General features: G+C 40.8%; 1 protein-coding gene across 1 annotated transcript; it reads right to left on the reverse strand.

Moving 5' to 3' along the window:
• Positions 1 to 20,282: 20,282 nt before the first annotated feature.
• IFNG (interferon gamma) lies at positions 20,283 to 24,549 on the reverse strand (the record flags this gene model as incomplete). Its single annotated transcript, XM_082665556.1, has 4 exons — positions 20,283 to 20,417; positions 22,939 to 23,121; positions 23,217 to 23,285; positions 24,436 to 24,549. 4 exons carry the CDS (start codon positions 24,547 to 24,549, stop codon positions 20,283 to 20,285), a joined length of 501 nt encoding a protein of 166 aa, XP_082521682.1.
• Between the last annotated feature and the right edge of the window lie 219 nt (positions 24,550 to 24,768).

Genomic DNA, 24,768 nt, shown 5'->3' on the forward strand with positions numbered 1-24,768 from the left:
CCCCAGAGCTGGGACCACTCTATCCGCACTGCCCTGCCGTTGCCTTTCTCCTGTCCAGCGCAGCAGAATTAGCATAGCCCTCCTTTACTTACTCTCGAATCTTTTACCAGCCTGCTTTCCTGTCTCCCCTACCTCTCCCATCTAATAAATCTAGACATGGCCTCTCATTTCACTTCTGAGAAGCCATTTCCTGTCATCTCGTCAACGACTACCTCTTTCCCACTGACTCTCTCTAGTGAGGAGCAGAAAGCTAGCATCTAAGCCTCCTTGTCAGCAGCATCAGGAAACTGCTTCTCCAGCCACACCAGAAGTCCCTGCCTTGCCGGGAGCAAGTCCCTTCATGTTTTGCTACTTTGGGTGTCACTGTTTTGGTGACTCGGTTTTTAACACCAACATTCTGGTCTAGTCTTTGAGATAGGAAAAAGACGAAAATAAATATGTTTTCACACTGTAAGGTAGAAAACCCAGTCTGTGGTTTCACTGGCTGTGTTATGCCATTCACAACGAGAAGTCATTCAGCCCTACAGGCTGCAATTTTCCTTCTTTGCTAACCTGCTATTCAAAAATTAAAAAAAAAAAAAAAGGTTTCCTTACTAGCATTTAATTTTGATTTTACTGAAACTTATGTGGTTAAAAACATTCTTATACTAATAACTATGTGACCTTTAAGATATTTGGCAGGAAAAAAAATCTCATAAGAATAGAACCTCATTTCCCAACTCAGTCTCTTCTGACTTCGAGATCTTTGCAACGATCCTTTCCCTAAGCCATAGAATTCTCCCCGAACGCCTCTTTTCTCCTCCTCCCACCTCAAGAGGGACTCTGGGTCACTGTCCCATCGTGGAAATGGTCGTCATTGGTCAAAAAATATTTCTCTGGGGTTCATATATGAACTGGCTTTCTTTTCGTCACCCCATCTGAGCTCTTGGGCAACGGGGACGAAACAGCAGCTCTGCAGCGGTGACCACAAGACTTATCTTTTAAAGCCAAAAACTTACTTTTAAACAGAGGTCAAACCAGAATTCAATGAGACAGTTCATTTCTCTCTGATATGCACATAGGTTAAAAATCTAATAACTTGAGGTCCTTGGAAAAATGCCAAGTCCCAGGTGTCAAGACCACTGTCTGAAAGTCACATGGACACTTTGGGAGGGTGTGGCTGTTCAGTAACTCATGGTGTTTTCTTCTTTGTTGCTGCCTCCTCTGAGTTGATGTTTTTTGCTTTTCTGATTCGTCTGTAGTAACCTTGAGTCAGGAATTAAAATAAAGTAGAAAAATAACTGAGGGAAACAATCATTGGTCTTAACATTATGAAAAACTGCCTTACCGACATTATTCAATAAATTGATCAGTGTCATCGTGTCCTGTTGTAATATAGACATGGATACACTTGCAGACTTGATATGGCAAAGCCAGGGGTCTGGCCTCTTCAGTTACGTCCAATTCAACCCCAGTGTGTTAGCCTAAAGAAACTAATGATGGGGATTTCCTGACTCCTGAGCCAGATTTTCCAGCATGTCATTTTCCAATTATGCAGCATTTTCTACTCTGGTCATGTTCTTTAACTTAATGATAAAAACAAAAATAGCTGAGAGTCAATTACCCAAGATTTCTGGTGTCCCCCAACTCACCCAACATCTGTTATTCATATTCATGTTTCCTATTCCCCTGATGTTTTCAGCGCCTTGTACCTCGATGTATATTAGTGCACAGTACTGTCAATGAATGAAGAAAACTAAACGGGGGCTTCCCTGGTGGCTCAGTGGTTGAGAGTCCACCTGCTGATGCAGGGGACGCGGGTTCGTGCCCCGGTCCGGGAAGATCCCACATGCCGCGGAGCAGCTGGGCCCGTGAGCCATGGCTGCTGAGCCTGCGCGTCCGGAGCCTGTGCTCCGCGACGGGAGAGGCCACAACAGTGAGAGACCCGCGTACCGCAAAAAAATAAAAATAAAAATAAATAAATAAATAAACTGAAAATATTTGTAATGGTCTTGCCAAACCCATTGGAGGATTAATCATATATCATTGATTTGAAAGAAGAGAAAGGCAAGGATGCAAAGTATGTTTCATACATGCACAGACCTGGAAGGCTCTTTAAAATTCAATTAGTTCAATGTTCCTAGGGCTAAATGAGTGGTACCCACTTGTCTCCACTAACTTAATTTTGGAAATGTAAATGTGACAGCAACTCTGTCACAATGATTCCAGAGATTCTACTTGAATTTCACGAGTGTAGAGGCCAAGGATGTTAGAAGTCCTGTAATACATGAGACAATTCTGTGCAATGAAGAATTGCCCCATGTCCCATGCAACTTACATTTTCTTTCTTAATTTATGCAATGACCCTGTAGGTACTCTTATTTCCATCTGACAAACTATTCTGGAGGCTAATTGACAGGCTTATCCTTCCTAATTGCTTGAAACTCTCTATCCCGAGACTTGATCATTCTGTTTCAACTTATACAGACAGTATTCCTCTTTCAATTCCTTTGGCTTGTTCACATACCCACGGGGCATGTGAAGACCCTCTCTAGAGACCTTTGTTATAGCATCAAAGACGATTCACCACCTAAGGTAGTGAGAAATCATTTTGGACACCAGAAAGCTCCTAGAAAGGCTCAAAGATTAATTACTCATAATTTTCTTTCAAAAAGGTTTTATGCAAGAGGGAAGAGATATGGGAACATGTGTATATGTATAACTGATTCACTTTTTTATAAAGCAGAAACTAACACACCATTGTAAGCAATTATACTCCAATAAAGATGTTAAAAAAAGATTTTAAAAATTGAGATGTATTTGACATGTTATTTCCAAATGGAAAGAAATACTCTTGGTAAAACCTGATAAAATTCCGTGAAAGTTCATACAAATCTCACAACCATGTTAAGGTAATTTTGAACAATTACCCTATTGGGATCCACTGAGTACACTTTTGTGAAGCTCCAGGAACGTTCTTTGTACTTCCCATTTCTTTTCAAATCACAAAGTAAAATCTTCTGAGACACAAAAGATTCATTTATTTTTCCCCACCAATTTAAAACATTTCTGTTTTCTGTATTGCATGTATAGGTGAATAAATAGGGTAAGCCTTAGTAAGCTTTCTTTTCTCCGAGAATGGTAGGATTTAAGGGTTGAATAAGCAATAGACCTGAAGGTAAATTGTTTTCATGAGAGCATATGTATTAGGACAAATACTGAGTTCTTATTTGGTTTAACCAGGAAATAACTGTGGTCTTTGAGTGGCTTACAATGGAAAAATTTTCCTGTTTCCTGGGTTTGGGGAAGTAGCACGGTGTCAAGGTGTCTGATTAACCCCTATGGTCAAGTACAAGTGTTGTAAAACTACATAAGCTTGAAAAAGAGGAATAAAAATGGAATCTGCTCAGCCACGTGTATCTTAATGATCAAACATTGCAATTAAACTGAACTGGGCAATTGCCATATCAGCGATTAGAAAACTCCGATTTAACTGATTGGTCCTCTTCTCACACTCCCATGAGGTGTGAAGTGGACTAGGCACCTTTACCTTAGAGATAAATGAGTATGCTTTTCCCTTGAATCAGCTGACTTCACTTCCCCACGTTTGAAGTCTATTCTGCTGAGACGTCTTTGTTTATTTTACACCATCTGCTCTTCAAAGCTAAAGACAACTCTTACTTCACCAAACTGAGATAAAGTAGGACCACCCACACATCCATGTAACACTACCTGCTCTCTTATATTTGTTTAGCATTTTTAAAAGTTTCCATACTATACAATATCGGCTCATTTTCCCTGAACCTGAAGGCCTAAAGTTATAGATCGTTTATGTGCTATTAGCTCACCAATGGATGCCTGAATTCTCAGAAAGATTTCCGGTTGTCTAGGCAAAGTCCTCAGAACCCCTGAGCAGCAAAGAGGATTAACATATTCGGAATGACTCTAAAGTGAAACGCTTGGATTCCGAGGTAGCCCAGCCCCAGTGAATATGCTAATAATCCGTACTTCCTAGAGAGCAGCAAGCTCACCTTCTTAAAGCTAATGATGGGCAAATAATAATGATGACTTTAAGCATCTGCTGGTGGGTGTCCCCAGGCAGTATGGACGACAAGAGACAGACTTACAAATTGCTGTTGGATTCTACCAAAAACGTACTCCAGCCCACAAAAGCTTCTTCTAGGCGTAAGAATGGTCAAATTTCTATCCATTTTGCTGTTGTTGCTATTCTTTTTTTCTATCTGTACTAATAAAGGTTTTGATGTACCCACAGCAGTATGTGTAAGTTACATGAACATACAGAAATTATTTTTCATTTTTCATTCATCATTAATATCATTTTTCTCATGGTTGAAGAGCAAGTGCTTTATTCTGATTCTTGCCTGCTTGCATTCATTGTACTACTCTTCAGCTGCCACTGTGACAACAAATAAGAAGAATGTCAACCGTGTTTGTTAAAATATAAACAGAAAAATAAAAAGCAAAGTCATATTCTAGTGCTTGGTGGAATATCAACGGATTTTTCTAGTTTGAAGTAGAGTTGGTTTCCCAGAATATTTTGTGAAAATCAAAGAAAATATCCTTTAGAAAAATGCTGTTTGTGTGAGTCAAGGTGATGTATGGTTTGCTCAAGGAGAAGCGGGCTGACCTATAGATAGAGACTCCATTCAGGGCCACATGATTCTTTCAGATTCTCCCTCATCACCTTATTTCTAGTTCTCCCTATACCTTTTAGACAAGTGAGTTTCTTATGGGTCTCACTGTTGGGATGAGCCTTGCTCCTCTAGCTCGTGATGTTTCTCACTCAAATTATTTGTCTACCTCATAAATCTTTTGTATTTTTTAACATCCTAGGCTTTTGAAACTCAAGGGGAGACTGTTTTTTCCTCCATTTTCCATTGTTCCTTTTTTTTTTAACAACTTTATTGGAGTATAATTGCTTTACAATGTTGTGTTAGTTTCTGCTGTATAACAAAGTGAATCAGCTATACATATACATATATCCCCATATCCCCTCTCTATTGCATCTCTCTCCCACCCTCCCTATCCCACCCCTCTAGGTGGACATAAAGCACCAAGCTGATCTCCCTGTGCTATGTGGCTGCTTCCCACTAGCTATCTATTTTACATTTGGTAGTGTATATATGTCCATGTCACCCTCTCACTTCGTCCCAGCTTACCCTTCCCCCTCCCTGTGTCCTCAAGTCCATTCTCTATGTCTGTGTTTTTATTCCTGTCCTGACCCTAGGTTCATCAGAACCATTTTTTTTTTTAGATTCCATATACATGTGTTAGCATACGGTATTTATTTTTCTCTTTCTGACTTACTTCACTCTGTATGACAGACGCGAGGTCCACCCACCTCACTAAAAATAACTTAATTTCGTTTCTCTTTATGGCTGAGTAATATTCCATTGTATATATGTGCTATATCTTCTTTATCCCTTCATCTGTCTATGGACACTTAGGTTGATTCCATGTCCTGGCTATTGTAAATAGTGCTGCAATGAACATTGTGGTACATGACTCTTTTTGAATTATGGTTTTCTCAGGGTATATGCCCAGTGGTGGGATTGAGGGGTCTAATTGTAGTTCTCTTTTTAGTTTTTTAAGGAACTTCCATACTGTTCTCCATAGTGGCTGTATCAATTTACTTTCCCACCAGCAGTGCAAGAGGGTTCCCTTTTCTCCACACCCTCTCCAGCATTTATTGTTTGTAGATTTTTTTGATGATTTGACTGACCATTTGGATCAGTGTGAAGTGACACCTCATTGTAGTTTTGATTTGCATTTCTCTAATGATTAGTGATGTTGAGCATCCTTTCATGTGTTTGTTGGCAGTCTGTATATCTTCTTTGGAGAAATGTCTCTTCAGGTCTTCTGCTCATTTTTGGATTGGGTTGTTTGTTTTTTGGATATTGAGCTGCATGTGCTGCTTGTATATTTTGGAGATTAATCCTTCATCAGCTGCTTCATCTGCAAATATTTTCTCCCATTCTGAGGGTTGTCTTTTCGTCTAGTTTATGGTTTCTTTTGCTGTGCAAAAGATTTTAAGTTTCATTAGGTCCCATTTGTTTATTTTTATTTCCATTTCTCTAAGAGGTGGGTCCAAAAGGATCTTGCTGTGATTTATGTCATGGAGTGTTCTGCCTACGTTTTTCTCTAAGGGTTTTATAGTGTCTGGCCTTACATTTAGGTCTTTAATCCATTTTGAGTTTATTTTTGTGTATGCTGTTAGGGAGTGTTCTAATTTCATTCTTTTACATGTAGCTGTCTAGTTTTCCCAGCACCACTTATTGAAGAGGCTGTCTTTTCTCCATTGTATATTCTTGCCTCCTTTATCAAAGATAAGGTGACCATATGTGCACAGGTTTATCTCTGGGCTTTCTATCCTGTTCCATTGATCTATATTTCTGTTTTGGTGCCAGTACCATACTGCCTTGTTTACTGTAGCTTTGTAGTATAGTCTGAAGTCAGGGGGCCTGATTCCTCCAGCTCCATTTTTCTTTCTCAAGATTGCTTTGGCTATTCAGGGTCTTTTGTGTTTCCAAACAACTTGTGAATTTTTTTGTTCTAGTTCTGTGAAAAATGCCATTCGTAGTTTGATAGGGATTGCATTAAATCTGTAGATTGCTTTCGGTAGTATATTCATTTTCACAGTATTGATTCTTCCAATCCAAGAACATGGTATATCTCTCCATCTGTTTGTATCACCTTTAATTTCTTTCATCAGTGTCTTACAGTTTTCTGCATACAGGTCTTTTGTCTCCTTAGGTAGGTTTATTCCTAGATATTTTATTCTTTTCTGTTGCAATGGCAAATGGCAGAGTTTCCTTTATTTCTCTTTCAGATTTTTCATCATTAGTGTATAGGAATGCCAGAGATTTCTGTGCATTAATTTTGTATCCTGCTACTTTACCAAATTCATTGATTAGCTCTAGTAGTTTTCTGGTAGCATCTTTGGGATTCTCTATGTATAGTATCATGTCATCTGCAATTGTGACAGTTTTACTTCTTCTTTTCTGATTTTGATTCCCTTTATTTCTTTTTCTTCTCTGATTGCTGTGGCTAAGACTTCCAAAACTATGTTGAATAAGAGTGGTGAGAGTGGACAACCTTGTCTTGTTCCTGATCTTAGTGGAAATGGTTTCAGTTTTTCACCATTGAAAATGGTGTTGGCTGTTGGATTGTCATATATGGCCTTTATTATATTGAGGTAAGCTCCCTCTATGCCTATTTTCTGGAGGGTTCTTTTCATAAATCGGTGTTGAATTTTGTCAAAATCTTTTTCTGCATCTATTGAGATGATCATATGGGTTTTATCCTTCAATTTGTTAATATGGTGTAACACATTGATTGATTTGTGTATATTGAAGAATCCTTGCATTCCTTGGATAAACCCCACTTGATCATGGTGTATGATCCTTTTAATGTGCTGTTGGATTCTGTTTGCTAGTATTTTGTTGAGGATTTTTGCTTCTATGTTCATCGTTGATATTGGCCTGTAGTTTTCTTTTTTTGTGACATCTTTGGTTTTGGTATCAGGGTGATGGTGGCCTCATAGAATGAGTTTGGGAGTGTTCCTCTCTCTGCTATATTTTGGAATAGTTTGAGAAGGATAGATGTTAGCTCTTCTCTAAATGTTTGATAGAATTCACATGTGAAGCCATCTGGTCCTGGGTTTTGTTTGTTGGAAGATTTTTAATCACAGTTTCAATTTCAGTGCTTTTGATTGGTCTGTTTATATTTTCTATTTCTTCCTGGTTCAGTCTCAGAAGGTTGTGCATTTCTAAGAATTTGTCCATTTCTTCCAGGTTGTCCATTTTATTGGCATATAGTAGCTTGTAGTAATCTCTCATGATCCTTTGTATTTCTGCAGTGTCAGTTGTTACTTCTCCTTTTTCATTTCTAATTCTGTTGATTTGAGTCTTCTCCCTTTTTTTTTGATGAGTCTGGCTAATGGTTTATCAATTTTGTTTATCTTCTCCAAGAACCACCTTTTAGTTTTATTGATCTCTGCTATTGTTTTCTTTGTTTCTATTTCATTTATTTCTGTTCTGATCTTTATGATTTCTTTCCTTCTGCTAACTTTGGGTTTTGTGCGTTCCTCTTTCTCTAGTTCCTTTAGGTGTAACATTAGATTGTTTATTTGAGATTTTTCTTGTTTCTTGAGGTAGGCTTGTATAGCTATAAACTTCCCTCTTAGAACTACTTTTGCTGCATCCAATAGGTTTTGGATCATTGTGTTTTCATTGTCATTTGTCTCTAGGTATTTTTTGATATCCTCTTTGATTTCTTCAGTGATCTCTTGGTTATTTAGTAGTGCATTGTTTAGCCTCCATGTATTTGTATTTTTTACAGTATTTCTTTCCTGCAGTTGATATCTAGTCTCATAGCATTGTGGTCGGAAAAGATACTTGATAGGATTTCAATTTTCTTAAATTTACCAAGGCTTGATTTGTGACCAAAGATATGGTTTATCCTGGAGAATGTTCCATAAGCACTTGAGAAGAAAGTGTATTCTGTTGTTTTTGGATGGAATGTCCTATAAACATCAGTTAAGTCCATCTTGTCTAATGTGTCATTTGAAGCTTTTGTGTCCTTATTTATTTTCATTTTGGATGATCTGTCCATTGGTGAAAGTGGGGTGTTAAAGTCTCTTGCTATTACTATTTTACTGTCAATATCCCCTTTTATGGCTGTTAGGATTTGCCTTATATATTGAGATAATCTATGTTGGGTGCATAAATATTTACAATTGTTATATCTTCTTCTTGGATTGATCCCTTGATCATTATGTAGTGCCCTTCTTTGTCTCTTGTAGTAGTCTTTATTTTAAAGTCTGTTTTGTCTGATATGAGACTTGCTACTCCAGCTTTCTTTTGATTTCCATTTGCATAGAATATCTTTCTCATTGCCTCACTTTCAGTCTGTATGTGCCCCTAGGTCTGAAGTAGGTCTCTTGTAGACAGCATATATACGGGTCTTGTTTTTGTATCCATTCAGCCAGTCTATGTCTTTTGGTTGGAGCATTTAATCCATTTACATGTAGTTATCAACGTGTATGTTCCTATTACCATTTTCGTAATTGTTTTGGGTTTGTTGTTGTAGGTCTTTTCCTTCTCTTGTGTTTCCTGCCTAGAGAAGTTCCTTTAGCATTTGTTCTAAAGCTGGCTTGGTGGTGCTGAATTCTCTTAGCTTTTGCTTGTCTGTAAAGATTTTAATTTCTCTGTTGAATCTGAATGAGATCCTTGCTGGGTAGAATAATCTTGGTTGTAGGTTTTCCCCTTTCATCACTTTAAATATGTCTTGCCACTCCCTTCTAGCTTGCAGAGTTTCTGCTGAAAGATCAGCTGTTAACCTTATGGGGATTCCCTTGTATGTTATTTTTTGTTTTTCCCTTGTTGCTTTTAATATTTTTTCTTTGTGTTTAATTTTTGATAGTTTGATTAATATGTGTCTTGACATGTTTCTCCTTGGATTTATCCTGTATGGGACTCTCTGTGCTTCCTGGACTTGATTGACTATTTCCTTTCCCATATTAGGGAAGTTTTCAACTATAATCTCTTCAAATATTTTCTCAGTCCCTTTCTTTTTCTTTTCTTCTGGGACCCTTATAATTCAAATGTTGGTACGTTTAATATTGTCCCAGAGGTCTCTGAGCCTGTCCTCAATTCTTTCCATTCTTTTTTCTTTATTCTGCTCTGTGGTAATTATTTCCACTGTTTTATCTGCCAGGTCACTTATCCATTCTTCTGACTCAGTTATTCTGCTATTGATTCCTTCTAGAGAATTTTTTATTTCATTTATTGTGTTGTTCATCCTTGTTTGTTTCATCTTTAGTTCTTCTAGGTCCTTGTTAAACGTTTCTTGTATTTTCTCCATTCTTTTTCCAAGATTTTGGATCATCTTTACTATCATTACTCTGAATTCTTTTTCAGGTAGTCTGCCTATTTCCTCTTCATTTGTTTGGTCTGGTGGGTTTTTACTTCACTCCTTCATCTGCTGTGTATTTCTCTTTCTTCTCAGTTTGCTTAACTTACTGTGCTTGGGGTCTCCTTCTCTCAGGCTTCAGGTTTGTAGCTCCTATTGTTTTTGGTGTCTGCCCCCAGTGGGTGAGGTTGGTTCAGTGGGTTGTGTAGGCTTCCTGGTGGAGGGGACTGGTGCCTGTGTTCTGATGGATGATGCTGGATCTTGTCTTTCTGGTGGGCAGGACTGCATCCAGTGGTGTGTTTTGTGGTGTCTGTGAACTTATTATGATTTTAGGTGCCTCTCTGCTAATGGGTGGGGTTGTGTTCCTGTCTTACTAGTTGTTTGGCATGGGGTGTCCAGGACTGGAGCTTGCTGGTCGTTGAGTGGAGCTGGGTCTTAGTGTTGAGACGGAGATCTCTGCAAGAGATCTTGCTGACTATTACATGGGGCCTGGACGTCTCTAGTGGTCTAATGTCCTGAACTCGGCTCTCCCCTCTCAGAGGCTCAGGCCTGACACCCGGCCAGAGGACCAGGACACTGTCAGCCACATGGCTCAGAAGAAAAGGGAGAAAAAAAGAGACAAAGAAAAAAAATTAAATTAAATTAAATTAAATTAAATCAAAAAGTTATAAAACATATATTATTAAAAAAAATTCAGGGGCTTCCCTGGTGGCGCAGTGGTTGAGAGTCTGCCTGCCGATGCAGGGGATGCGGGTTCGTGCCCCAGTCCAGGAAGATCCCACATGCCACGGAGCGGCTGGGCCCGTGAGCCATGGCTGCTGAGCCTGTGCATCCAGAGCCTGTGCTCCGCGACGGGAGAGGCCACAACAGTGAGAGGCCTGCGTACCGCAAAACAAACAAACAAACAAACAATTTTAAATGTAATAAGTAATTTTAAAAAAGGAAAAAGCAACCAAACCAATAAACAAATCCACCAATGATAACAAGTGCTAAAAACTTTAATAAGATAAACATAAAAATCAGAAACTAGTCAGTCGCATACAGTAAACCCCAAGTCTACAGTTGCTCCCAAAGTCCACTGCCTCAATTTTGGGATGATTCATTGTCTATTCAGGTATTCCACAGATGCAGGGTGCATCAAGTTGATTGTGGAGATTTAATCTGCTGCTCCTGAGGCTGCTGGGAGAAATTTCCCTTTCTCTTCTTTGTTTGCACAGCTCCTGGGGTTCAGCTTTTCATTTGGCGTGCCTCTGCAAGTAGGTCGCCCTCTAGCATCTGTTCTTCGCCCAGACAGGAGGGGGTTAAAGGAGCAACTGATTAAGGGACTCTGGCTCACTCAGGCTGGGCGGAGGGAGGGGTACAGAATGCGGGGCGAGCCTGCGGTGGCAGAGGCCAGCGTGATGTTGCAACAGCCTGAGGCACGCCATGTGTTCTACCAAGGAAGTTGTCCCTGGATCACGGGACCCTGGAAGTGGCGGGCTGCACAGGCTCCTGGTAGGGGACGTGTGGATAGTGACCTGTGCTTGCATACAGGCTTCTTGGTCGCTGCAGCAGCAGCCTTAGTGTTTCATGCCCTTCTCTGTTGTCTGTGCTGATAGCTGTGGCTCGCGCCCGTCTCTGGAGCTCATTTAGGCGGTGCTCTAAATCCCCTCTCCTCACACACCCCAAAACAATGGTCTCTTGATTCTTAGGCAAGTCCAGACTTTTTCCCAGACTCCCTCCCGGCTAGCTGTGGCGCACTAGCCCCCTTCAGGCTATGTTCAAGCAGCCAACCCCAGTCCTCTCCCTGGTATCTAACCTCTGAAGCCCCAGCCTCAGCTCCCAGCTCCCACCCGTCCCGGCAGGTGAGCAGACAAGCCTCTCAGGCTGGCGAGTACTAGTTGGCACCAATCCACTATGCAGGAATCCCTCCACTTTGCCCTCCGCACCCCTGTTGCTGCACTCTCCTCCATGGCTCCGAAGACTCCCTCCTGCCCACACCCCGTCTCTGCCAGTGAAGGGGCTTCCTAGTGTGTGGAAACATTTCCTCCTTCACAGCTCCCTCCCACTGGTGCAGTTCCCGTCCCTATTCTTTTGTCTCTGTTTTTTCTTTTTTCTTTTGCCCTACCCAGCTACATGGGGAGTTTCTTGCCTTTTGGGAAGTCTGAGGTCTTCTGCCAGTGTTCAGTAGGTGTTCTGTAGGAGTTGTTCCACATGTAGATGTATTTTTGATGTATCTGTGGGGAGGAAGGTGATCTCCACATTTACTCCTCCGCCATCTTGAAAGTCCTCTCTCCATTTTCCACTGTTACATCACTTTTCTCTAACAACAAACACAGAAAGTCTATTTTAATGGGAGGGAACTCCAAGGTCAAACAAATGAGTTAAAGATTCAAGACAATTCCACTACACATTCTTAAAATGAACTTGCCTTTCTTCTTTTTTTTTAAAATTTATTTATTTTGGGCTGCATCGGGTCTTAGTTGCAGCATGCGGGATCTTCGTTGCTGCATGCAGGTTTCTCTGTAGTTGTGGCATGTGGGTATTTCCTGTTTACTTGTGGCGCGTGGGTTCCAGGGTGGGTGGGCTCTGTAGTTTGTGGCTCGTGGGCTCTAGTGGAGGCCCGCGAGCTCAGCAATTGTGGAGCGCAGGCTTAGCTGCCCCTCAGCATGTGGGATCTTAGTTCCCTGACCCAGGATTGAACCTGTGTCCCCTGCATTGCAAGGCAGATTCTTTACCACTGGGCCACCAGGGAAATCCCGAATTGTCTTTCTTAAGGTAAGTTTTATGAGTAAGAGCTGACAAGTTTTAAAGAAATACAAGAAATTAGAATTTAGTTGATCCTGTAAGCCCCAAAGAAACTCAAGGAATCAAAAAATAGGCTATATTTCCTCATTTCATGCAGTTCATTAATCTTTGCATCCAGAATATTACAAAGTTCCTCCCAGGAAAGAATTGTGTTAGCATTATACTGTTGCAGGAAGGGGGACCCCTTCCAGGCCCTGAGAGTGGGCTTTTGCCTAACACTTGGAAATGAATTGTCCCGAGGAGACACACAAGCTGACAAAGCAAGAGATTTTATTGGGAAGGGGCACCCAGTTGGAGAGCAGCAGGGTAAGGGAACCCAGGAAGACTGCTCTGCCACGTGGCTCACCGTCTTGGGTTTTATGGTGATGGAATTAGTTTCCAGGTTGTCTCTGGCCAATCATTTTGACTCAGGGTCCTTCCTGGTGGCATGCGCATCACTCAGCCATGATGGATTCCAGCGAGAAGGATTCTGGGAGGACATAAGGACTGACGTCTCCTTTTGACCTCTCCCGAATTCTTCCAGTTGGTGGTGGTTTGTTAGTCCTGGGTTCCTTACCAGGACCTCCTGTTGTTAAGATAACTCATGCAAGTGGTTACAGTAGTGTCTGGCCAGGGCGGGCAGTTTCAGTCAGTGTTTCCCCGAACAATACTTTCTTACATTTCCATAGGAATTTGTAACTGACAATCACAAACAATGTGTCACTTGATCCACCCAATACCTTTTGAGTTAGTCAAGGTCACACAACTCATGAGTGACAGTGTCAGATCTTCAAAATAACTTGGTATTTCTGAAAAGGAAGTATCTAAGAAGAGCCATAACCTCAGTTAAATAGAGTTTTTAATCCCATTCATGGCCATTGAATTTCTGACAAAGCTCTTCATGATTCATTTTTCTTTTCCCATCTAATGTGGGCTGTCAGGTCCCTATCTTGGCCTTTCCCAGCTTTCTGTGGTTTCAGTCTCAGCCTGTCCATACCTTGGGGTCTGACCAATACTGACATAGGCAGGACGTAATATTCATATCATTTTATATCCACAGCGGCTTAGCAGGTATCTGATGCAACAGATGGATTCTGACACGCTTTTGACCTTTCAAGCCCCAAGACTCCTGCCCCTTCATCTTTCCAAGTTGTGCCAGTGCAGTTGACCAGACAACCTGATCAGCACCCTCCTGCCAGCTTCCTGCTGAGGACAAGATGCTGCCACGGAGACCCAGCTCACCAGTGGGAATCCAGGCTTTTGTGGACAGATCTCTGAAAATCATGCTTGCCACACCTGTCCCTAGGGTTTGAATTACATTCTAGATGCTCCCTCCCCTCCCTCTTCAAAACTGCCATGTCACAACCTCTCAATGACTTCCAGAATGCTCTGTACCTTCCTGACCTCAATCCCCGAAGTTAAGTCAGTCTTACAAGCCCTGTACACCTCAGTTCCAAATTTCATGTTTCCCTGATGACCCCGAGACATGAAACCTCACAAAACTTACATATTAGCCTAAGTAATGATGTATGATGCCAATGAAAACACGATTAGAACAAAGTAAAGTCAATTGCTTCTGACTGGCTTCCTTTGCTACTTGCTCTCTCTTCCTATTCTCCTAGAAGGGGAAAATTCTTCAGATCAAGAAAAACTAAAGAGAACTTGTCATGGTGAGAAAGCTACTAACAATGATTCATTGATTTATTCAATGAAAATAGCATTAATAATAATAGTTACTCTTGACAAAGCATTTTCTCTCTCTTCCAAGTATTTTACATGCATTTTTAAAAATGTAACCCTCATGATGACCTTACAGTTCCCTTTTTACAGATGAAAGAAAAGAGGCTTGAAGATAGTCAATAACATTCCTAAAGTTTTGCAGGTAATGAAATCTAGGTCTACCTGAATCCTGAAGAAGAGCTCTTAACCATAGCACATGTTCACTGGTTACTCATTAGTATTATTTTACACCAACCTATTACACATCCCTGAGGGTGGTCATACCCAGGATGTCAATGGTTCTCTGATGTGGCTTTACATCTGCAGCTCTGATCATAATGGCACTTTCGCCTTTGATCTTGCATCACCATCTGCCCAAAAGAAGCCTGGTCATGGGGTTGCCAGACTCTCATTCTAGGTAAAGAGAGCAAGATAAGAAACTCTTGCCTTTGTATTTTCTCCTGTGAGCCCGACAGGGTTCAGGACATGATACCCCAAAACATGCCACCTTGATGTATTGAATATTTCACGCTGAAGGAATTTGAGAAAAAGCATTTGCAGAAAAGACTTTCTGACCTTCTCCTGAAGCAGGTCACATAACCAGAGGAAAGGAGCATTCTAGTCTTTGATGACAAGGAACTCAGAGGGGAATCTGAACAGCAGCAGGCCTTGCTAAGCGTCCCACCATTTACTACACTTTTCCATCCTTCACCAAATCTAGCATAAAAACACTCAGGTTTTACTGCTTCTTCAGGTCTTTATTTTCCTTTGAAGGTCCCTGTGTCACATATAATTTAAATAAACGTATGCTTTTCTCTTGTTAATCTGTCTTTTGTTACGGGATCCCAGTCAAGAGTTTAAAATGAAAGAGAAAAAAGATATTTTTCGGGACTTCCCTGGTGACACAGTGGTTAAGAATCCACCTGCCAAGGCCAGGGACCGGGGTTCGAGCCCTGGTCTGGGAAGATGCCACAGAGCAACTAAGCCTGTGCGCCACAGCTACTGAGCCTGCGCGCTAGAGCCTGCGAGCCACAACTACTGAGCCTGCTTGCTGCAACTACTGAAGCCCGAGCGCCTAGAGCCTGTGCTCTGCAACAAGAGAAGCCACCGCAATGAGAAGCCCACGCACCACAATGAAGAGCAGCTCCCGCTCACCACAATGAGAGAAAGCCCGCGTGCAGCAACGAGGACCCAACGCAACCAAAAATTAATAAATTAAAAATATATATAATAAATAATGCTTCCTTTAAAAAAGAGAAGATATTTTCCTTCTCTATAAGCATTCAGATGCCGATTGAATTCCAGACAGGCCAAGATTACCTCAATCCTCCCCAATTCTTTTTTTTTTTTTTACATCTTTATTGGAGTATAATTGCTTTACAATGGTGTGTTAGTTTCTGCTTATAACAAAGTGAATCAGTTATACATATACATATGTTCCCATATCTCTTCGCTCTTGCGTCTCCCTCCCTCCCACCCTCCCTATCCCACCCTTCCAGGCGGTCACAAAGCACCAAGCTGATCTCCCTGTGCTATGCGGCTGCTAATCCTCCCCAATTCTTTCAACCAACTATCTATTCAGTATAACTATTTAATAATGGCTAACATAAAATTTTAGTGAAAAATAAAAGAAGGCAATAAAACTAAAAAGGAAAGACATTCTTTTTAGTAGCTGTACAATGATTTTTTTTTTTTTATGGGGAAGCCTGACTTTGTTGGAAACGATTGATAAAAACTTTAGACTGGAAGAAGCAGCTCAGGAAATGGGGATCGAGTCTCACCCACTGGTATTCAGCTACTACCCAACAATCAAAATAATGACCTCTGATTGTTGTCAAGGACTAAACCGATGCTTTTACATAAACTATTTCACTTAACAGTATTGCTGTGGGAGCATTAAATAAAGTAGTTGAGATGGAAGCCTCAGACAACTAACCCTTTCTGCCCTTGACACTCACAACTGTGCCCCCACTATATACCCCAAAGCCAGTAGAATTAATCGCATTATATCCATTATCCATGTTTATGTTAGTGATCATGAGAAGTCCCAGACTCACAACACTGGAGCATTTAAGCAGCGCTCTTAATCCCCTCTCTTCAAGCACCAGGAAACAACGAGGGAAGAAAAAGTCTCTTGCCTCTTCGGCAGGTCCAGACTTTTCCCCGGACTCCCTCCTGGCCAGCCGTGGCGCACTAACCCCCTGCAGGCTGTGTTCACACCGCCAACCCCAGTCCCCTCCCTGCTATCCGACCGAAGCCCGAGTCTCAGCTCCCAGCCCCGCCCGCCCCGGCGGGTGAGCAGACAAGCCTCTCGGCCTGGTGAGTGCTGGTCGGCACCGATCCTCTGTGCGGGAATCTCTCCGCTTTGCCCCCTGCACCCCTGTTGCTGTGCTGTCCTCCGCGGCTCCGAAGCTCTCCCCCTTCGCCACCCGCAGTCTCCGCCCGCGAAGGGGCTTCCTAGTGTGTGGACACCTTTCCTCCTTCACAGCTCCCTCCCATGGTGCCGGTCCTGTCCCTATCCTTTTGTCTCTGTTTATTCTTTTTTCTTTTGCCCTACCCAGGTACGTGGGGGTTTCTTGCCTTTTGGGAGGTCTGAGGTCTTCTGCCAGCGTTCAGTAGGTGTTCTGAAGGAGTTGTTCCACGTGTAGAGGTATTTCTGGTGTGTCTGTGCGGAGGAAGGTGATCCCCGCGTCTTACTCTTCCGCCATCTTCCCGGAAGCCCGTTCAGAGGCCTGAGCAGTGGGAGCTGCAGTCCTGACTCCAGCAGAGGCCTGAGGCCCAGTCGGTCCTCAGCAGGGAGTGGCAGGATGGGCACTGGGGCGCTTTCAGCACCGTCTGCGGCCTCGGTTTGAGGCGCAGTAACCTCGGGAGCTGTAGTAGTCCGTTCACCGTGAAATTCCTCTGAGTGACTACTTTCTGAAGGCTGGACACCGTTGTGTCTTTCCCCTTCTTAACCAGCTTAGAGTTCATTACCGGTTCATGAACCATCATGAGTACACCCTTGTGTATCCCCGTGACTTCCTTGTCCTCATTCTCCCTATCCTACTTACTTGGCCAAATCAAAGTCTGCTAAATGTAACTTTCTGTCTCTTCTCTCTATATTTTCACCCACAACTCAATGTGGATAGAGACAAACACTCAACTACACCAACTGGTGTTCCATAATTTCATGACCTTGGACTTCAAGTGGGCCCTTAAAGTTGCCTGGTAGTCTACATTGCACTCTCCTGATCCATCCATTCTTCTGCTTCTCACAAGCCTCCAACACTCCCTGAACCTCACTCTCAGCTTTCTATTTCACTGGGAAAACTTTAAACAACCAGTTAAAATTTCCAGAAGTTCTCACCACCACATTTACTCAGCTACCAGCATCAGAACCCACATAGTCTACCTTCCTACCTGTTAACAAAGATAAATTTTTTGTGCACCTGCCTAAAGCCAGTTCCTCTGTGTCCTCAGTTCATCTCTCTTTCTTACTCATGGAAGTACTCTGAAGTTCTTTCCTCTCTCTCCTATATCATGTATTGTTTTACTCTTAGATCATTTCTACTAATAGGTAAACATGCTACTTCTCCCATCTTAAAAGCAACAACTAAAAAAATTTAAAACTTCTTTTGATGTCATATCCTGACATCTACCCCTTTCTTTGTTCTCCTTTGCAAAAAAAAAAAAAAAAACTTCTAAAAAGAGTTATCCATGTTTATTGTCTCCAATGTCTCTCTTAATCCCATTCTAATCAGGCTTTTACCCCACCCTCCAACTGAATTTCTCTTGTCCAAGGTCTGCAATGGTTTCCATGTTCCTAAATCCAGTGTTCAGTTCTCAGTCCTCATTTGACCAGACTTAACTGCATTTAATACAGTTTATTCCTGAAATGTTTTCTTCACTTGGCTTTTAAGACATCTCATTTTTTAGGTTGTCCTTTTATTTCACTGGCCATTTCTTTTCAGTCTCTTTAGTTGGTCTCTCCCCAGCCTCTTAAAGATAGTGTGCCTTAAGACTCAATACTTTGCTTTCCTTCTCTTCATTATATAAACTCATGACCTTCATAAGTTCAGCTGGTATTAGGTCTTTAAATACCTGCTCTACCTTCAACTCCTAAATTTACATCAACAGTCCAGAGTTCTCTCTCAGCGCCAGACTGATATACCCAATAGCCTACTCAGCATCTCCACTTTGAAATCTAATGGACTCCTTAAACTTAACCTTTAAAATTGAATTTCTGGTTTTTCACCCAAAACCTGCTACCTCCAGTTTCCCCATCTCAGGTGATGACAACTTCATCTTTTTAGTTGCTCAGCTAAAAAATTAGAGATGTTCTTGACTCATTTTGCTCCAACCACACTGGAGTGCTGGCTTTTCTTTTACCATTCAAGGCAAGTTTCCATTTTAGAGCCTTTGCAAAAATGTTCCCTTTGCCTAGAATCCTCTCTTAGCTCTTACAAGTGCTTCCTCAATTGTTATCTCCTCAATGAAGCCAATTATAATTACTCCATTTAAACCTCTAGTCCATTTGCTTTGTCCCACCTGTAGTTTTCCCAGTTCCCCCATTCCTTTTTACCTTTTTCCCATAGCACCAATCACCTTCTAACATACCAGGCAATTTACTAACATATTATGTATTTCGTTTATTATCTGTCTCCCCTTTGCTAAATTCTAAATTCCTCAAGGGCAGGGATCCTTGTTTGTTTCGTTCACAAATGTATCTCAAGTGCCTGGAACAGCACCAGGCACATGGTAGGTGCTGCAGTAAGTATTTCTTGAGTGAAAGAATAAACTCTCACCACAATATTATGAGGAAGGCACACAATTCTTTATCAGATGAGGAAACTGAAGCTTAGAGAATATGAGGGTCACACTACTTGTAATGGCAGGACCAAGATTCCAATCCAAGCCTCTCTCCCTAGAGTTCCCACTCACTATTCCATACCAAATGGTGTTTGCCCAAAGTGGCCAGAGGACAAAGGGGATACAAAGATGAAGGATGCCATGGGGAGTTGAGGGAGAAAGGGAAATAAACCTTTGTGTGCCAAGCTAAACAATTTGGACCACTTTCCACAGAAGAAGCTCTGAAGTAAATGGCTACATAGTTACATCCATATTTTGGAGAGAGAACTCAGACAGCTACCAAATGGAACACTGGAAACCAACAAATCGCCGGCAGAGAGAAACACCAATTTTAATGGGTCTTAATCCAACTCTAATATTTCCACAGCTAAAAATGACTCTCCTTATACTAATTCATTAGTCCATGGTTCATTTACTCTGGTCCCCACTTTAGAAAAACTCTGACACAGCATAAATAGTTATGAAATTATACTTTATTCATATATATTAAATATTGATAAACAAATATATTACTTTCCATTTGGGTACAATCACAATTGTCAGCAATATTCTGAAGCACCAGGCATGAGATGAGATGAGATGCTATGTTTTTATCACGGGACAAGTCATATCGCCTGACACACTCAAGTGCTGTCTGACATGCCATCATAGCGGTGGCTCAGAAGGCATAGTCTCAAATAGGCAGCAACTGGATGGCATCATTTCATTTATCAGCATTCATTATATCATCAAGTGAAATGAATGCACAACCCACAGGGTCTTGCTTAGGTCAGCTGCCTAGTTGGTCCCTGAGATAAAGCCTTGTAATCACATAGACTTGCCTAGTGAGTCAGAAAAAAAAGGGTCAAGTGAAATAGTCACTGGATACAGGAATTATAAATAACACATAAATTAATAGATACTCATTTTCATGACATAAAAGTTACTATTATAAATACTTTGATAAGTCTAAATATATATTCCCCATATAAATAATGTAAAATATTAAATATTAATAAATAGATTTAGATTTAAAAATTCAAATATTGCAGGCAGGATTATTTCGACGCTCTCTGGCCTCGAAACAGATTCTGACTTCTCCTCCGCTTTCTGAGGTTAGATCTTGGCGACAGGTCCTTCATCACTCTGATGAGTTCACTTATGGCTTTGCGCTGGATCTGCAGATCATCTACCTATTGGGAAAGAAAACAGAAAAATTAATTTCAGGCATACAAATCATTAAGATATTCTGCTGTCATGGTCCAAGAAAGTAGAAGTATTCCTTTAAAATAAATTATTTTCACTAGCAATATATTACCTTAATATGTAATGTTGGTTTCTTCAGTGATTAAGACTAAAATTATAATTAAATTGCTAGTTGTGCTGTAACATGGTGGGACACATTACATATCCTTTAATTTACCACTACAGAATTCTGAAAATTATATAGCAGAAAGAGCCCTGAAGTAGTGACAAAAAAATGTGTGTTTGAATTCTGTGTGTACAATACATGTGACTTCAGTCACTTAACCTCTCCAAATCTCTGTTTTCTCCTCTGAACGATGAGGAGATTGTTTAGACGACCTCTAGGCTCTCTACCACTTCTATCACTTTGTACTTAGTCTTTGCTATAAGTATCAAATGAGTTACTATAGCCAATGGCTCTCACCTTTGTTGTATAGAAGAATAACCTGGAGACCTAATGAAGAACTCAGACACCCAGGTGTATGAATTCAGACTAGGCCTGGGCCATTGTGTAGTTACTAACATCACCAGGTGCTTCAGGCACCACCAAAGTTTGAAAACCACTGGTATAGGTTCAGTACTTTGTAAACACCAAGTCCAAGTCAGATGAAAATCATTAATTTTTAATTTCCCCCAGATTAGGTCAGTCTCATCATTTCCATAATGGGATTAAAAATAAACACCGATCATATTTACATGGCAATAATCAATTACTGGTATATAACACTTAAAATTAGGAATGAAAGCAAATTTCCCGGTACCCTGCCTTCCATTCCAGCAAATTGAACTATTTTCTCACTCTACCCAATAGGACCATTTAGGTGAAGTCATGCTTCATAAAATGAGGACCATTTACTTTCATCTTTGCTCTGCCACTAGATGTCTTTCTAAAGCTGGAAACACTGCAGCCACCTTGCCGCATTTCGGAGAATGACTAGGCTACAGGACTAAAAGGCATAACATGCCGTAAATACGTTCGCAATTGAGCAAAAAAAGACAATGGTTGAGAGCTCACTCAGGACTGCCCATTGTGAAGCAGGAGGCTTGGAGCTTCCAGAAGGATGGGACCAACAGTTGTTTTTTTTTCAAGGCCCAGTTACAGCAGAATAGAAAAGTTTCTACCGGGTGTGTGTTTACAAGTGATAAATTGAACTTTCCAGTGTTCAAAGCATCACCAAGAAACTAAGAGACTCATCCAGGACTGAACAGCAAGCCAGAGGCAGCACTGGGCTAGGAATAAGTGCTTTTTCATTCTCTAGCCTGCAACCAATGGATATCTGCTGAACACCGGAAAACATTACCAGTGGAAGTAGTAATGGTCTTATAATTTTTCCAAGCCACTCTCATACCATCGAACATACTGGAGACTAGAGCAATCTTGAAGAGCAGCACTTATTTCAGTTCCTAGGAGCTTATGTGAGATTGCTGAGAGGCAGACCCAGTTATAGGGAGAGCTGGGCACAAATCCTGAGAGCACAAGTCATAACGGGACCCCTCCTCTTCTCATTCAAGCCTATTTATACCAAAGCCAACGCCCCCGCCCCCCAAAAAATCTGGAGGCCTTTGTCTCTTAGATGAAATTTTGGAAAATGTGACGTCTTTATGCTTCAAAGTTATTTTTCACCTTCTAGAAACCATAACTTTAAAGACTCAAGGCAATTTGATAAGATAAAGCTGAGGAGCCTAAGGATTTCTCCAGCCAAGATGTTCTAGTATCCAAAAGTTGATAGGACAGTTCCTTCATAAGGTATAAATTCTACCTATTTTCTTTTCTAAAAACAAACACTCTCACTTCTACTTGGGCTGCACAATCTGAGAGGTTGACCAGAGTCTGGCTGTAGGAGGGCCTTTGTCTCCTCAAAGGCCATACCTTTCTCCTAACTCATTCTCATTTTCTGTCCATGGCATTGTAGAATTTTAGAGCAAAGGAGACCATAGAAATTATAGTGAACCCAACAGGCTCCTTTTAAGATGAGGAAACAGCCCCAGCCAGGCCTGTGATTCATCTGAGATCACACATTTCTTTGGTGGCTGAGCTAGGAGCCACCCTCCCACTTCTCCCCCCGCCCTCCCACTGCTCTTTCCATTAAGACATGCAACATCCTATTCAAAGCAAGAGAATTTCCAACACACAAACAAGGGGCAATGGGAGAACTGCTTTTCAATACTCCCCCCACTTCTTCACTACTTCTTTCTCACTGATTTGTTCATTCACCTATCTTTGTGCTGTAGACATAATTCCAGTATTTTCCCAAATCACAAATTTAAGTGACTCGCATAACTGACTTTGCAAAGTCACCCAAAACACAAACAGAATTGGTAAAGAGGGGTTTTGGCCACAGGTTCATTTCATAGCTTTAACAACTGTACCCAGTAGCTAATTTCTACTTTCTGGGAATGAAGTGCTTTGCAAGAGCCTCTGCAATGAAACCAAAAAAAAAAAAAAAAAAAGAATTAAGATCATCTCACCGGAATTTGAATCAGCTTTTTGAAGTCATCCAGTTTCTCAGAGCTGCCATTTAAGAACTTCTGAAACATGTCCTGCTTGATGATATCCATGCTCCTTTGAATGATCTGGTTACCTTTTAAGTTTTCAAAGAGTTTGAAGTAGAAGGAGACGATTTGGCTCTGAATTATTTTTTTGTCACTCTCCTTGGGAGAAAAAGGCACAAAGAGAAATTGATGTGAATTTATCCATCAGAAAATAAGCAATAGGAAAATTAGCCAAGTGGAAATGTTCAGCTTACATCTTTCCAATTCTCCAAAATTTCTAAGAAAAGAGGCCCACCACCAGCTACATCTGGGTTACTTGCATTCTGAGGAAACAAAACAAAACAGGAAAAAATTGGCTTACAATCAGTCCATAAATTGCCCTAAAACTGTACTTCAAGTTTTATTGAACTTGGATGCTGACAGTGTTCACTGATTTTCTTTTCAACACTCTGTTTAGTTCTAACAATGTTTTCTCAAAAGCTATCATGTTGGATACAGCCAAAGACTATCATGCTATTTTAGCTTTCTTATTTACTAATATAACTTCACAAATAAACTCAACAAGGCTGATGATACTTCAGTTGTCCCAAATAACTATAGTAAGGGACAGAAAGTATTTTTAGGTCTAGTGAAAAACCCCAGCAAAGCCATCTCACTATAAAATACTGCCCCGCTATGGTACAGGTTTTTATAACCTCTACCTGTGCCCTCCTATAAGATATTATGTCAGCTTTAAAAGATAGCTCCAGCTGTAATTATAGTAGCTAAATTTTGGACATATAATAAAATATTTAAAATGCAAAAAACTATTTTAATTAACCATAAGTAAAAATTTTAAGAAACTCATAAAATGAAGAAAAAAATTTTTAAATAGAAAGCAGATTAAACTCCTACAAAAAAATCTCAGCAAATGACTACTCCAAGAGTAATTCACAGACAATCTGGATGGGACAGTAAAATTTGAAAACCACTTTTGGGAGAAAAACACCTGTAAGTGATTTTATTTTTAAGCCAAAGCTTTAAGGACCTCATCTTCTTTAATTGATCAGTTATTTCAAATGACCATTGTTAATGCTAATCTTGACCTTCCTTTGACTGTCACCATCATAGCAGCCTGAGAAATCAGAAAGAAAGACCTAGTCATTTTTTCAGTATGCATACTACTTGACATCATAATTAAATGGATTCTCATCACAAAATTAGCGATGCTCTAAATTATACCCGTATTATGCCCATCTTTTGGAGGATTCATGAATCCCCACTGAGTCTCCATAGCAAATTGAGCAGAGAGTTAAAGCATTATCTGGATCGTTTAGTCAGAAAAACACATCCAGCCAACAGGAGCCACAATAACACCAAGTCTTCTCAAGATGACTGTGGGCTAGAGATGAGAGCCCATCATAGATACCATTACAAGTTAACATTAAACATCAGTCATTTCAACCACAAGCATTATTAAAAGGTCATACTTACAAAATATTCCTTTAGGTTTTGTATTTCTTTAAAAAATGGGGCCTGGCAGTAAGAGCCAGAAGAACCCAAAATCACGCATAGCTGAAAAGCTAAGAAATAACTGGTATATTTCATTGTTCCGGAGAGAGTTAGGTGAAGTAGTTGTAGCTCCTGTATTAAGTTGATCAGGTCCCAAGGACGTAGCTGATCTCTCTTTTCTAATAGCTGATCTGCAGATGATCAGAAGAATGTACTGTGTCTCCTTTTGCTACTGGTATTTATACCTAGTTGAAGTCTCGTCAGGATTACGTATTTTCACAAGTTTTTTAAGATGAGATGGTGACAGATAGAGAT

The sequence above is a fragment of the Grampus griseus genome (genome assembly GCF_964374135.1).
Source record: "Grampus griseus genome assembly, chromosome: 11".
In the NCBI taxonomy this organism is placed as follows: domain Eukaryota; kingdom Metazoa; phylum Chordata; class Mammalia; order Artiodactyla; family Delphinidae; genus Grampus; species Grampus griseus.